This window comes from Notamacropus eugenii, chromosome 2 (assembly GCF_028372415.1).
Source record: "Notamacropus eugenii isolate mMacEug1 chromosome 2, mMacEug1.pri_v2, whole genome shotgun sequence".
Taxonomy (NCBI): domain Eukaryota; kingdom Metazoa; phylum Chordata; class Mammalia; order Diprotodontia; family Macropodidae; genus Notamacropus; species Notamacropus eugenii.
Window position 1 is genome coordinate 308,672,895 of NC_092873.1, and position 16,468 is coordinate 308,689,362.

General features: G+C 45.8%; 1 protein-coding gene across 1 annotated transcript in view; it reads right to left on the bottom strand.

Moving 5' to 3' along the window:
- TMEM132E (transmembrane protein 132E) overlaps nt 1-16,468 on the bottom strand; it is a 116,367-nt gene that overhangs the window by 98,304 nt on the left and 1,595 nt on the right. Inside the window, exon 1 of the mRNA XM_072644945.1 lies at nt 15,011-16,468. This exon is cut by the window's right edge and continues 1,595 nt beyond it. Within this exon, the coding sequence (XP_072501046.1) occupies nt 15,011-15,083 (73 nt within the window). The 5' untranslated portion in view covers nt 15,084-16,468. The remainder of the gene's footprint in view (nt 1-15,010) is intronic.

Below are 16,468 nucleotides of genomic sequence, written 5' to 3' on the forward strand. Positions count from 1 at the left end.
AGCAAACTTTCTCATGCTCTGGTCAGACTACAGGTCACATGATGAGAAGTCCTTGACCATACAGTCATCTTCATCAATAACAATAACAGTAGCATCAGCATCATTGCCAAATTCCAACTCTGACTCTTGCTGGCAGTTTGCTGTTCAGGAGAAATTACTTAGTTTCTTTGAGTCTCAGTTTCCTCATCTGTAAAATGGGAATAATGGCAGCATTTACTCCATAGAGCTGTTGTAAGGATCTCATGAAGTAATATATGTAAAGTGCAGTGCAAAACTTAAAAGGAATCAGTATAAATGTGGGCTATTATTTTCAACAGTGTTACCACCATCATCATAATGAAGACCATCATCACACTGTTACCACCACTGTCATCATTCCTGTTATCATCTTCGTGTCCTTCATCATCGTCGATCACCACTTGATTACCATTATCATCACTATCACTACCACCACCCTCATAGCCATCACCACATCCCCATCACCTTTAACTATTAGAGCTATCACCATAACTATCATTTTCATAAACATTATCATCTAGATGTCCATCAACACCATTACTAGCACTGTCACCACTGTCATCGCCATCTCTACCATCATAATCATCATTACTGTCACTATGATCACCATTACAACCCCCTCATTGTGACAGCTACCACCCCTGTCACTATTATCATTCCCATCACCCCACTTTGGTCTTTGTTATCACCATCATCATCACTCATCAAACTGGGTACTTACCCAATCAAGGAGCAGTGCTAAGTACTAAGATCACACCGAGATATGGGAGACTGACTCTAGCAGAAACATATACAGGGAACAATTGTGGTTTGATCTACTCTCAGACCTGAGTTCTAGACTCAACCTCTGCCTCTACTAAGCTGTATGACTGAGGACAAGTCCTTCCCCTTTTGTGGGCCTGTGTTTCTACCCCAATAAATACTGGGGTTAGACCAGTTCCATGGCTTCAGGAAACATATCCTCTAGTTCAAGAGATAACAAACACACATGAAAAGCAATGTACGACAAGACGCAGTTCCTAAAAGCTCCCAAGGAGCTGGATGATGAGGGAAGACTCCTCTGGTCAATAGCATCACATCTGATGACTCAGGTACCAAAGCCCATGTCTACCCCACACCTTCCAGAACACTCATACAAGGCTTTTTATATCCTTTATCTCATTTGATCCTCACAGCAGCCTTGTGAGATAGTTAATATAGTTCTTATTATCCTCATTTTGCAGAAGAGGAAACTGAGGCAAAAAGACATTACATAACTGGCCTTAAGTGATACAGGTCACAGAGCTGAGGGAACAGGTTTCTATAAAAGAGAAGATAAACCAGTGAGCCCTCAGACCACTGGTTCCAGTGGATAAAATAAGCCATGATAACTCTAGGTTACTTTCTATGTCTTCTGAAAAGGAAGAAGAGAAAATATTTGTCTTCTTCATATACTCATACACACTAGCCCCCGATTTCTGTCCTTTTAGCCAGCCAGGGGGGAGCTTCTGATTGAGGAGGAGATTAGGGGAGAGCTGTGAGATATTTATTCTGTTGTGCAATCTCCTGATGAGAAGTTACCGAAAATTGGGCTCATTTACACTGTGTACAAGGCTGAGAAAATGACCATTCCCTAATGTCTGCTTTTCCCAAGTTGCACTTTCTCTCCAGGGGACAAAGCCCCAATAAGCCAATCTCTCTGGGAGAGAAATAACTGTAGAAGCAGGTATGGAAAGTATTGGGGGAGGGGTTGGGCTGGAGGACAAAGGTAAGCAAAAAAACCCTTCAACAAAATGCACAAGTGGAGTGAGGATACCAGGGTTCACTGCCAATTCCTATATGTATTGGTTCTATGACCGTGGGTAAATCACCTCCTTCTCTGAGCCTCAATTTCATCTTTAAAAATCACCTCCCAGCATTGTTGGAATGAAAGTACTCAATGACCCTTAAGTTAGAAAATATTATTACTTAAGAAATTTCAGTCATATTGTGTCTAACAATACTTATTAATGAATATGTTTAATAATATGTATTAATAAATATATATGCACTGGTGAGAACTATTTCAATAATATTTATTAATACATTTTATGTTTAATAAGTTTATTAACAAAATTTCTTATTTAGTAGTATAGTATTTGTGGATATTTGTAGTATTTAGTAATATTTATAGTATTTATTGATAAATGTTATTTTATTATTAATGTTATTTTTTAAGGATCTAGAGCTGGAGAGAACTTAAAGGTCCTCTTGTCTAGGCCTCTCATTTCATAGTGAAGGAACTTCCCTCTCCACCCACAACTATCAATCGATTGCAAAGTCTTTTTCTTCCTCCATAACAACTCTCATGACCCTAATGTTCTTTTGGCTAGAGTGCTGAAGCACCCTCTTCGCTGGTCTCTCTGCCTCCATTCTCTTTTCTCTCTAATATATCCTCCACATAGATGCCAAAATAATTTCCCTAAAGCAATGATTTAACCATGGCAGTGCCCTACTCAAGGATCTTCACTGGTTCTGTATTGCTTCTAGATGAAAGTACAAATTACTCAATTTGGCATTTAAAAGTCTCCATAATTTGGATCCAGTCTCCCTTTCTAGGCTGCTTTAATCTTATTACCCTTCATACTTTCTATTCCAGACAAAATGGTCTTTTCTGTTGTTCACCAGACTTGGTTTATCTCCTGCCTAAATGCTTTTGCACCAGCCTTGGATGTCCTCTTCCCCTTTCCTTCTCCACATCCTCCTGTTCATAGAATGACAGGATCATAGATTTAACGCTGGAGCAGAAGGGGACCTTGAGTCAAAGCCCCTTCATTTTACAGGTGAGGAAACTGAGTTACAGAGAAGTCCAAGTTCAGAGTATCTACTACATCATATGGCCTCTTTAATCCCTAGTTTCCATGTGCCACTCATAGGTCATCTTCTAAGATAAGTCTTTGCTGATACCCCCTAGCTGTCAATGTTTTCCCTGTCCTTCTCAAATTATCAAGTATATACCAATCTCTCTACATATTGTTGTTTCCCACTTCCCCCTACCCCCGTTCCAGTAGAACACATGTAACTTTGTATTCCCAGCACCTCGGACAGTTCCTTGTATTAATCATTAATATGTTTTGGATTAGGTTGAACAGAGGAGTGGAAATGATTTGTTTAGAATATCACAGCTAGGAAGTAGCAGAGCCAAGATGTAACTCTCTGACTCCAATTCTAGTTCCGTTTCTTCAGCAGCAGATACCCTTTCCCTTCCTTGTGCTGTTGAGCTAACAGAAATATATGAGTGTGAATTCCCCAATCCAACAAATCAAGGTCCAGAGATAGATTTCAGTGGGGCCATGATTTTTTAAAAAATTATAACTGTTTCAATATAATTGGTTTCTTTTTTAATCTCATTTTTTTATTTTATTCATCAAAAACCCTACATTATTCTAAGAAGGGTTTCATAGTTTTTCTAAGCTGCTACCAAAGGGGTACGAGACACACACGAAAAATGTTGCATACAGTGGGCCTGCTGGAGAGAGAGAGAGAAAGAGGGAGAGAGAGAGTGGAGAGCCTAATCAAAGATCCCCAAATCTGCTGCATCAGGCATATAATACATAAAAGTGGAAAAGAGGAGTTGACCATATGTGTGTCTTTGAGGACAAATGGAGTGCATCAGTGTAGTTGCTTACCTCTTTTTACCTTGATCCCCTTCCTACTTAATGCCTTATGATCATTACCAAATATGGGATAGGGGAAGGTGGAGAGGAAAATAATTTTGGGGTGAGGAGAGATGTAGGAGAGCAGAGCAGTTGTCACATACTGACCTTCCAAGCATGTGCTTCTTCCTCACAGGCAACCTGGAATGGGACACTGGGAGGGTTAATCTGGGAGAAATACTAGAGGCTAACAATGGTAAGAGGAATGAAGAATACTCTTCAAGCAGCCTCTAGGAAAACAGGCACCTATTGCTACCATTAGCAGATGTCAATTATTGGGAGCCCTGCCAGTCTGACAATTAAGGGCTGGAAAAGGATGTGGGTTTGTGTGTGTATGTGTGTTCATGTATCTGTGCAAACATGCATGTCTCTCTATCCACGTGGGTGTGTAAATGAATGTAAGTGTGTCCAAGTAAGACTGCATGCATATGTTCAACTCCCCACTGTCATTATCTTCTCTCCTAGTGACAGGTCTGCTGCAGAATCTGAACTACGTAGCCAAAAATAAACACAACTCTGCCACTTAGCTGGGCTTGGCACCATGGCCAAGGAGGTTAAGAATGTGACAGTCAAGGTCCTCAGGACCAACAAAGAGTGGTGGACCCTGAGACGTCAGAAGCACCAAGTCCTTTCCCCTGGGCTCTGTTGGTGAGGGGGCTGTGAAAGGGTCAGTTTGCAGTAAAGAACAGTGCCAGGGCTGATCTTTGAGAGCTTTCTTATGTTGTAGGTATTTGTGTACGTCCCTGAAAATCCACAAATGTGCTGTGGTATGTTCCTTGTATATAGCCTGCCAAACTGAGAATTAGAGATGGTGGAAATAGGGTTGGGTTCCCAATGCTAATATTTCTAGATTTAACTGAGCAGAGTACACACCTCAATTCTGGTAGCACCCTTCCCCTAAGTTGAGGAAGAGATGAAAGGGAAGATTTTCCCCCAAGTTCCCAAGGGACTTGCTCCAATATGCTCTGAGTGTTTTAGAGGACCTGGTTCAAATCTTATCTCTATTACTTACTTATCATGTGACCTTGGACATATCACTTCATCTTTATAGGCTTCAGTTCTCTCAGTTGTAAAACTGTACTACATGGGCTAGATGACTTCTAAGGTTGCTTCCAGACAGGCAATTCAGCAACATTTATTAAGTCCCTACTATGTACCAGGTGTAGGGTAGCTGTGTGGTTCAGGAGATAGAACAGTGTAGGTGGCCTGAAATCAGGAAGACTCATCTTCCTGGATTCAAATTTGGCCCAAGACACTTACTAGCTGTGTGATCCTGGGCTAGTCATTTAACCTTGTTTGCCTCAGTTTCCTCATCTGTAAAATGAACTGGAGAAGGAAATGGTAAACCTCTCCAGCATCTTTGCCAAGAAAACCCCAAATGGGACATGAAGAGTTGGACACAATTGAAAAATGTCTGAACAACAACATACATACCAGTTACTAAATGCTGAGGCTACAAAGAAAGCCACCTCCCCTCCGAAAAAAATCAAGGCTTAATATCTCTTTCTTTTGCTTATTCCAGATACCTCTCTCAGCACAGAGGACACTAACGTGGGAATGGTTAGCTTATCACTGATGGAGGACACTCCTAGGGGATATTGAAGCATGTCTCTCAGGGGCTTGGAGGAAATCTGCCCTGCATGCTTTTTCCCAAGGGGGCTGGAGTTTGCTACCAGATCTTAGCTAACTTTGGAGATCCCTGTGGCTCCTCTAGGGGACATTTTGAGCATGCCTAATAATAATATGTATAGGCACAGAACTTGTGATTTCAAAGAACTCTCCTCTACCAATGTAGATGAGCACCTCTCTGAACCTTACAAGCTTAGATTCTAAGCGACTTGACGAAGGTCACACAGCCAGTAGAGTCACACTTGAATCCATGCCTTTCTTGTTTTGATGTTATCTCTCCTATATTAAAAGGTAACATTTCTATTACACTTTAAAGTTTGTATTATGTTATTTGTGCCTCACAACAACCTTATGAATTAGGAAACACAGGCATAATGCCTGTTTTACAGATGGGAAAACTGAGGCTCAGTGAGGTTAAGTAACTTACCCCAAATGACCCAGCTCATAAATGGAGACAATTCAAACCTGTGTATTGCTGACTCTATATCTAGCAAACTGCACCCCCTTCTTAGCTGAGAGGCAAAAAATAGAGGCCCTTTCATAGGTTCCTCATTCTAATAGCTGGTATTTATATAATGCATTAAAGTTTGCCAATCACTTTACAGACATTTCATTTGATCCTCAGAATAACTTTGTAAGGTAGATATTATTCTCATCTATTTTACACTGAGGTGTCAGGGACTTGCCAAATGACTTGGGACACACAACTCTCCATCCTCTGTCTAATCGTTTAGTTTCAGTTGCAGAAGGACCTAGGATCTGGATTCAGAAAGGGCAGTCACCACTTTTCTACCTCAGCCTCAGTCCCCAAGGAAGGGTCTGGGCAGGAAGAGTCATTCTAGAGGGCTCAGTGGACAGCAGCCTAGTCCCATAGACTGAGAAGGGCCAGGTGCATGCTACAGCATGAAGGATGGAAGTTTGATAAAAAGAAGAACTTTCCTAAGCAGAGTCAGCACAATTATCAGGACAATCCAGGCACAAACCCAAAGAGATTTGCTTCAATTACTACAACCCCATCTAAATTATTCATTCCCACCTTCATTTATTCATGCAACAAGCATTGAATTATCCAGGTAATTGCCTCAATTTTCCACTCCACCCTGCTGGGGACCCAGTCAGTTAGCTAGGGAAGGAGTATGGGAAGGTTTGTTGAATGCCTGCCTGAATGGGTCACAGAAACAGAAGAAGAACAAGATGATCCCTCAGAAGCCTATCCATACCCCACCCCAAGCCGTTTGAGGTGACTTTACTCCTCTCTAGTTCCCATAGTTTCCCCAAATCTGCCTTGACTATCTCAGGTGCCCATGAAGCCTCAGCCCAGGCTGCCTGATGGTGGAGCACAGGATGCCCATCAGAACCCTGGCACTCTTCAGCATCCCTATTACCCCTTCCCCAGAAGCTGCTGAAGCGCAGCACAACACAACATCCAGCTTCTTTGGCAGCCACAAGACACGCTTTTCATTTTGTTTAAAGAAAAGAAAATTGCTTTCTTTTTCTTTTTTTTTAAATGGGTTCATTAATATCGTATTCAAATTGCTGTTTGTTAAGGGCCAAGAAAGAAGGGGGTAGGGGAAAGGAAGACAACATGGTAGGGGGGAAATGCTCTAAGAGAGGGAAGAGGAAGAGCTGGTGTATCCTTCTGCTCCCAGGATAAGTACTCTCCTAATCACTCAGCACTGGCCTGGCCCTGCCTGCCTCCTCTGTAATTGAGTTTCCTGGAGCCAAGTCCCTGGGGCTGAGAGGGGTTGAGTAGAAGGTACAGAGGAGTGAGATAAATCAAGGTGATCCCTTACTTTTCATAAAAAAACAGAGGTCAGTCCTAGAAGGGACCTCAGGGACCATCTAGTTTAACCCCCTTCATTTTTCAGAGAGGGAAACTGAGGCCCAGAAAGGACTACTGACTTGCCCATGGTCACAGAATAGCAGACCCATGTCTAGAGTCCTCTGGATTCCCAAAACTTTCCTCTATTTCTTGAAATTTATCATCCTCCTTCACACCTGTGATGTCATCAACTTAGGGAAGAGGGAAGGGAATAAAGATTTATATAGTACCTACTGTGTGCCAGGAACTGGGCTAAGTGCTTCACAAATATTCTCTCATTTGACCCTCACGACAACCTTACAAAGTAATTGCTATTATTCTCCTATCTTACAGCTGAGGAAGCTGAGGTTAAGTGACTTGCCCAAGGTCACAAAAGCTAGTAAGTTTCAGAGGCTAAATTTGAACTCAGGTCTTCCAGACTCATCTCTCTGTCCACTGTACTACTAAGCTGCTTCTGGGTACTCAGGAGTGAGCTGAGTCTTTCCTGGGCCATTAAGAGGGTAAGTAGCTTGCTCTGGGGCCCCCAAGCAATGTTTGTCAGAAGCTAGACTTGAACCCTGACCCTCTTGTCTCCAGCTAGCTCTCCATGCTCTCACAAACAGCCCTGTATTTTAGTATTCATGGGCACTCAGCCATCATCTTCATGAAAGTGGGATTGTGTCTGGTACAACTCTGTATCTCCCCTAACCCCCAGCAGAATGCCTATCCCATAATATGGGCTCAAGAAGCATTTATTGAATTAATGAAAGCTGGTAAAAAGCCAAGAATTGTCTCCTGCTCCTCATTTGGAGGATGAGAGTGGAGATGGGAGGATAGACAGGAGAGGCTGAACTTGTTCATGGAATAACTGAGATCAATAGCTCAGTGGCAACATGAAAAGAGTGTTTGGCTTTGGAGTCAGGAAGACCTGGGCTTCAAAACCTGTCTAGATACCTCTGGCCAATCACAACCTCAATCCATCATCTGTAAAATGGAGTTAATACTACGTGTTGTAAGGACCAACTGAGAAATATATGTAATGCTCTCTGAAGACCTTAAAGTGCTATGCAATGCCAATTAGTATTATTATTAATACTTTGTTATGCTATTGGATGATCACTATCCCTGTACTATTACAGAGTATGATTTTCTTACTCTGAATTTTTCAAGGATCTCAAAGTATTCCAAACCAACTCTCTTTGGCTTCTGCTATAGAATCTCACTTGTGGCTTCCTGTCCTTGTCCCAGACCTTCATTTTCAATCTTCTGACCATCTCCTTACTCACTGCACCCCTCCCTCTCCCACTGGTGATACTACTCTCCTCTCCAACCTGACTTTTTTTCTGTGTGTCTACTAGTCATCACCAACCTTGGGGTCATGGAATTAAGATACCCATTAAATTATTCCTCCATGTTCCCACCTTAAGTGGTGTGAAATGAGAGATGCCTTGGAAAAGAAAGAAAGACTGCACAATTGCTGGACCAAGGAATATTTAACTCCAACTGTATGAACTTCTCATAGATGAATTTTTATACACAATGAGAACTTAAGAGATAGATGTCTTATCCACCCTTTAAAAAACAATCAAGTCTTCACTCTTTTCTTGGGAAATACTTAGGATCACAAATTTAGACCTGGAAAGGACCTTAAAGGTCCTTGGTTCAACCTATTTTACAGATAAGGAAACTGAGGCCCAGAGAAGAAAGGTGACTGACCCAGGGACATACCGCGGATCATCTAATTCTCAATTCAGCATTTTCCACTGTTTTCAGTGTTATAAAGGTTCAAGGACATGCATGCATGCACAGACACAGACACAGACACACACACACACACACAATCTAAACCAATGCTGAGGCCAGAAAACCAAAAAAACCCTAACATTTATATACAGTTTAAGGTTTGTAAGATGCTTCATGTATATTATCTCATTTGACACTCACAACTTGGTGAAATAGGTATCCTTTTAAAACCCGTTTTACAGAGGAATTGACTTGCTCATGTTCACATAGCTGGTAAATGTGTATGGTAGGATTTGTTGTATCCACTGTGCCAGAGGATCATTCAGTTTCCTCTGTTAGCTCTGCACAGCCATAGTACTAAGTAATGGTACTCTATATTTGAGACTTAGCACAGCTGTCCTATGCAAATTCTCCTATCTCCCCAACTAAACAGGAAGGTCATCTAGTACAGGGACCACCCCAAATACTTCTCCTGTTTGCTCAGTGCCTGGAGAAGGGTCATCCTCCTTCCCTCCTCCCCCCTCCCCAAGCTGACACTTCAGCAGGGCTTGCTGATGATAATGGCCTAATTGTCTGGCTCTCAGGTTAGCCTGAAGAGGATGCTTTCATTGGTAAGCTCTGGACATCTAGCCTGGACCATTCCTGAGCCAGGAGCCTTAGTATCCAGCACAACAATGAGGTTTCTACCTTCCTCTTTCTTCCTTCCATCCCCACCTCGATGGTCCAGCCCAACCCAGTCCAGGCTGGTGGGTCCTACCTACCTTTTTGGGTTAAGTTCAAATCACTCCTCTTCACTGATTTTATTTTCCAGTCCAGCTGGGCTACTGTTTGCAAGACTACAGGTCCCTTGTATTCCCTAAGGCTCTTTCCTGTCCAGAATGTACCCCTCCCACCACCATTTTTTGACCTTTCAGAGTTATCTCCCTTCAATGCCACCTTCTCCATTGAGCCTTTTGGATCTTCCATCGATTTTCCTAGAACACGATGTCTGGGCCTCCTCACCCCATCACACCTTACCTCATACTAAACTGATCTGGGTACTTGTCACAGTTCCCCACCGCCCCCCTCAGTAGAATATCATCTCCTTGAGGGCAGGATGACTGTCATTTTAAAAATCCTAGCATATAATCTTGCACATAGTAATAAATGCTTATTCAATTGAATTGGAGAGGAAAGAAAAGCATTTCTTCACTTTTCAACATCCATGTTCATGCTTAGATATCCCTGTGATCTCCAACAGAGAGATGACATGATAACTGACGCCAAAGGGGACCCTCAAGAAGTGCCTGGGGGGAAACAAAGCATTTGAAGGGAATTTCCTAGACCCTATTCTAGAGTTTGGGAGCCTAGGTATCCAATGATTTATCATTGATCCCTCTGGGCCTCAGTTTCTCTAGTAGTATATATATATATATATATATTCAAAACCCTTCTACCTGCTGACCTCAGGAGATGAGTCTGTGAACTCTAGGCAGAGGTACTTCTTATAGAGTATGCTTCTTCCCACGTTTGGAAGGAAGGTGCTGGGAAATTGGCATTACAGAGGTGTTCCCACTACCTCTAGCCTCTCCTAGCTCCAAGATACCTCCATCAGCAGCCACATACCAAACTATACCCAAAGTAGCTTCAAATAAACCTCATTTTTTTTTTGTCAGCAAGTTTATAGCACATCTCCACCTACTGGTCTTAAACATTAACTAGGCTGCTCCATGGAGATCTTCTCCCAGAGACAGAGGAAGGAGAAATGGCCATGGGGTTGTGGTCCAGGTAGAGAATTAACTGTGCAGCAATCTGGGACAAAGGCTCCTTCCTTCTCTCTCTCTAACCCAGTATGTAGATCAAAGAACTCAGGATGGAAGGTCTAAAAGCAATTAGAAGGAGAAATCAGAGATTGGCCAGATGGAGGCAAGATGAGAGAGGGCATCTTTTCTTCTCTCATGCTGGAGGCCACAAGGTCACAAAATGGCACCAGTCATAGCATACACTATTGTGTATCCATCCAAAGGGAGGCAGGATAGCCTAGTGCATAGAACACTCTCCTTCAAATCAGGAAGACCCAGATTCTAGTCTCCCCTCTGACAGATGCTCTGCCTGAGTGATCCTAGAGGAGTCACTTAAACTCTTAATGCCTCTAGGAAACTGTAAGAATCTGATTTGCAGAAAACAAGCAGAAAGATGAACCTGGATAGCAGAAATTCTTTACCGAGAGTTCCCCATAGCACTGAAATCATAGGTCTAGTGGAAAAAATATACACATGGGGCCATAAAGTTACATACTTCACATATAAACCTATAGATCTAATGTTATGTTTCTGACATCTATTGAGGGCTTGACTTGGGGTTTAAACAGATACTAGAATTCAATTCCAAAGCAAAGTACTGAGGATACAAAGAGGAAAAAATCAAGCATTCTCTGCTCTCAATGAGCCTTTCTATAGGGGGATGCAACAAGTACACAGACAAGTAGAATGCAAAAAAAAAAAAAAGATTGAGGAGAGAGTACTGTAAACTGATAGGGATCAGGAAAGAGTTCAAGGGATACTTGAGGCAGGATTTGAAGAAAGACTAAGATTTTGAAAAGCAGAGCTACGTATGAATAATGGAATGCATTTCATGCTTGTAAGAGGCAAATGAATGGAGGTGGGAGATGGAACATCTGAGTTCTGAGAATGGTCAGTAATCCACTTTGGCTGATGCTGGAAAAAGAAGGAGCAGCTGTTGCCAGGTCCTTGAACTTTGTCCTTCCCCTCTCTACTATATTTTCTCTCCTCTCCCACCCCCTAGACTGCTTATGTGAATCAGGGGGATCTAATGCTTGGAGAAAGCCCTTTAATGTATCAAATAGTCACCTTTGGCCGAGGGCGTGATGCTTCCTGTCATCCTCTTTATGACTACTTCAATAGGTTATTTTTCACGGAGACACCAGAGGCCATAGTCAACACCAAAGCAAAAGGAAGCAAGACCCCTCTCACACTAATTGTATACCTCTTCCCCACCATTATGAACCCAAGGGCTAACCAAGGGTGATACAATGAAAAATGTTGGATGGGATGCAGAGTCAGAGGACTCATTACCTGCATGACCTTAGGTAAGTCTCTGTCTGGGCCTCAGTTTCCTCATCTATAAAATCACTAGATGAATGATCTTCAAGGTAAATTAATCCATGATCCTTTGATCACCAGCTATATTCTTCCAGGTCACCTTTCCCATACCACATATCACCACTACCAACAGCCATACGGAATAATGACATCTGTTGGTACAGGTGCCATTTTTATACATTGGAACTGCATGCAGTAGTCACATAGGGTTTTGGGACAGAAAGAAGGGATAGCAAGGAACATTTCCTTTCTCCTTATCCATAGGGAAATGGAAGCAGAGAGACAGTGGACATTTGTCATGCCAAGATCCCCGTACAAGTTAACAGTCAAGTCAGAAATGGAATTCAGTCTTCTTGGCTCTCAGTCAGGCTCTATGGGCAGACAAATTATATACCACCACCCCCTTTCTGAGGCCTCAGGCTTGGTCTCAGGTAAAAGGCTGCAGGCTTACACACATTCCTTTGCTCTATCTCTTTTCAAACCCAACTAGAATCCAGTTCATCCATCCTTCTTTGTGATTGACAGGTCCTCACCTCTTCAATCTCCAGCCAGGTCAGGAAGGACCAATAAAGATCTCATGAAAGAAACAGAGCAAGCTGCTGGGCTCATGGCCTCTAACATCCCTTCCAGGTCTATAGCTATGATCCTATGTCCTACTAGGGAGGAAGGAAGGAGACCATTGCTTTGGTCCTGAAATCTGGGAGGTGGTAGAAGGGAATAAGCATCTGGGTACTCCTGGCCTTTTCTGGATGGAGAAATCTGAAGCACTAAATTCTCTGATGTCAGAGGCCAGTACCCTTCCTTGAGATAGGGAGACCTAGGCCCAGCATGGGGAGACTGACCTGAAAACAAAAAGGAATAAGCTGAAGAAAGGGCCTAGGTATTCCCAGGAGTAGGGGGAATGTGTGTCTTGTTTCTCTAGGGATTTTCCCCACTCTTCCTTTAAATAGATGCTCTAGTCTAAACCTCGAAGCAACTGTTTCCTCTTAGAATTTGCTGACTCCCAGATTTCCCCTTCCCCATCCTTTCAATCTCCAGACTCTGTTAGGGAGAGGCACTAGAAGCTGATGTCCGAGAGAGAAAGCTGACCTAAACCTCCGAGTCTGGTTAGAGGCACACATGCATTCTCCCCACACCCATTCTTCTTCATCTCAGGGAGACCCAGGAGAGACCAGGACTCTGCATTTTCATTTTCAGCTCCCTCTGCTGAATAACATACTCCAGACAAGGAACTGAGGTCAGTTCTCAGGCAGAGGAGGTAATAACCCCCTTCCTGGCTTGTCTAGTGCCTATTTTCTTACCTTACACAAGGATCTGGCTTCCAAGGGGGCCTAGGATGTTTCTGGAGGGTATGGAAACCCAACTCAATCTATCTGCTTGGCCAGTAAGGCCTTTTCGCACTGGTCATAAAAAACAAAACAAAACAGTCTTTTACCTACCCTCCTTTCCCCTGGGGATGTGATTTATCCTCTCTTCCTCTCTCCAGTCCTAGGTAGTTCTATGTCTCCTACTGGTTTAGTAATTCTCTTTTCCTCCCCTTTTTTTCCCCAGAGGAAAAGGAGGAGAGGCATCCTACCTGGAAGCCTTGAACAATTCTAGGGAGCCTTGGGTCATGGGTCAAAATACTAGGCTGCTGCTGGGACTACAAAAAGCAGGGTTATTGGTACAAAGGCTTTGGACTTGTGATATCGGGATCATCGTGCCCTGGATGGGAGAAATAGAGGTTCTCTCTACTCTACCACCTTGCTGGGCTAGCTATCCTCTTATGGATTCCTCTCCTGGAAGACATACACGATCAATCTGGGGGCAGTGATAGCTTTGGTGGGGGGTGGGGAGAGAGGTTGGTTGGAGATGGTGAACCATATACCCAAGGTCTCGTTGGTGAAGCTTTTCTCCTTCCAGTTTCAGACCTCCCAGTAAATTCCTCCTCTCATAGCCCCAGAAACCTAAGCAACAGAGGAGCTTAAGGATAGCAAAGGGAAGAAGACCCTTAGGGCTCCACCCTTACCAAGAAGGTTGTTGGCTTGTGGTGGAGGAAGGCAGAGACATCGGAATCTTAGTATGAGCCCCCACCCAGGGCGCACCCCGGGATTCCAGAGAGGCACACTTCTCTCACTCTTCTCCCTCCCCGACGCTGTCCCAATGCCAAAGCCCCCCATTAGCAATGGAAGCACACTGTCTGACTGGGGGAGGGGGTGGAGAAGACGCAACAGATTACACTACCGGAGGGAGCTTAGGAGCCTGGAGGAAACCTCAACCCCGGGCCCGTTCTGCACCTCGGAAGCCCGGGCCTCTGCCCCCATCGGGACACTGCCCAGTCCTTGGGCACGCGCCCCCCTCCCAGTCCTGGCTAATATAGCGATTTGAATGCAGCTCAGGATAGCGGGCGTGCAAGCAGCCTGCAGCTCCGCTGGGCATTTCCCCCTTTCCCTGCCTTCCAGAGGACTGCAGGAAGAGGGGATCCAGCCACAGGCATCCAGATCCACACGCAGCCACTACCACTCTCCCAAGCCCTACACCAGCAGTCCGTCCCTTCCCCAGCCCCAGTTCCAGTCTCAGTCCTGCTGCCTCTCGGGCCCCTCCACTGCCTGGAGACGCACGACCCTGTTGGAGGATAAGATCCTCCCGGGCCAGACAGAAAGATACGCCCCAGGGGGCTTGGTTGAGATTCCCGCCCCCCCCTCCCCCGCCCCGCTCATGCCCTTCCCCTTCTCCAGGAACCGCCCGAGGCCGGATGGGGGCAAAGGGAAGTCCCTTTCTTTCCGGGGAGTCGGAGGGCACCCCGCCAGTGAGCTCAGGTTCTTTGCCCCTCCCCACCCCTCTAGCACCCCCAACCCTCCACGGGCCACGCGCCGAGCCGGGGTGGGCAGAGGCGCGGGAGCAGCCCCATACCAGCGGGCGGCGACGCAGTGGACTGGGGGAGGACTACGTGTCCCGGGGGGAGACTCCCCTCTCTCTTACCCTCCTTCCCCACCCCTAGTCTGCACAGTCTACAGCGGCATCCGCCGTGTCTCCTCCCCGCGTGTCCGCGCCGCGATACTTACCGTGGGCGAGCAGCGTGGAGAGGCAGCAGCAGAGGAGGGCGGTGGGGCCGCGGCCCGGCATCCCGGGGGCCATGGCAGAGGCCGGGAAGCTGGAGGGAGGGAGGGCAGGCGATAGATTACTTCGCTCGGGGCTAAAGCTGGAGGGGACGTAGTCCTAGGGACCGGTCAAACCCAACCTCTAGCAGGCAGAGCGCCGAACTGTCACCTCTGCTTGTGTGAGGTGGGGGGAGTGCGGGGGGGCACAGGGACCAATCGGGGGCCACTTTTTGTCTGTGGGGAGGGGAAGGGAGGTCCGGGACTCAAGCTTCTCGCAGTCTCCACCTCCTTAGAGGGCCAACCCGGCTCGGGCTACTGGCAGTATGGGGGCCCCCTTGGGGCTGGGATCTCTCTCCCCACCTAGGGCCCGGGGGAGGTGGATCCAGGATTGGGCAGGAGAGCGCTTGCACCCACCTCCCCCTTCGAGGGAGCCCCAGCAGGTTCTCGGAAGCTGGGGAGAGCAGAGCAGAGCGAGCAGTCTTGGAGAGGGACCTGCGGCCCTCGGGCTCTGGAGATCCGAGAGCTAGATCCACCCTCCCCGCCCCCTCTCCCAGCTCCCCTCCGGGCCCCAATTAAATCCTAAATCGGTTGAGGACGCCCATTTCAAATTCAAGGAACAATTTCGAAGATTTCGGTAGGATTCTTGGCGAGCTGAGTTGTTTGTTCCGTCCGAATTTGGTCGACCTGCAGCCCTAGTAGAAAATTCTACGTCGGGTGCACCCGAATAAAAATTGATAATGATATTAAAAAGAAATCCAGGCAACTTTAATCCATCCAGAGAATGAAAAGTTTCGGTGCAAAAGCTCACGCCAGCGACGCTGAGGCAACTCCCACCCCACCCCCACACTCTCTGGAGCGCCCGGGCGGAATGCACTTAGGCAAGGGGGCAGACTTTCTTCTCCTTGTTTTCCTCGCGCGCTCTCTCTCTCTTCTCTCTCTCTCTCCTCCTCCACCACCTCCTCCTCCTTCGCCACCGCCTCCCAGCTCCAGCTCTCCCCAGAGCATCCGCCAGGACTCCGGCTGGCTCCGTGCAGTCCCGGGTTAGCGCCGCCTCCCCCGGCAGCGGCTGGGCTCTGGCTGCTGAATCGAGTCCGGCGCGGCTGGGACAGAATCTGCCATGGAGATGGTGTCCGAGAACAGAGAAAGTGGAAGAAGAGACTAGCCCCTCCGCTTGGGTCCGAGTCCTGATTTTCCAAGGCACAGACTCTAAGGCCCCCGGTTTTAGGCGTTGCAGAATGGAAGGGGGGCTTGTCACCAAACTAGGGAGTGCTTCCAGTTGCCCACCTCTACTTCCTCGTCGCTGTCGCGTCCCCTTAGGGGAGAGATAAGTGGGCCGCGCTGATTTTTTTCCTTGCGAAGAGAAAATGCTTTCTCGGGAAAATACACAAATCTTGAACTTTTCCAGGGATGTCTCAGGTGTTT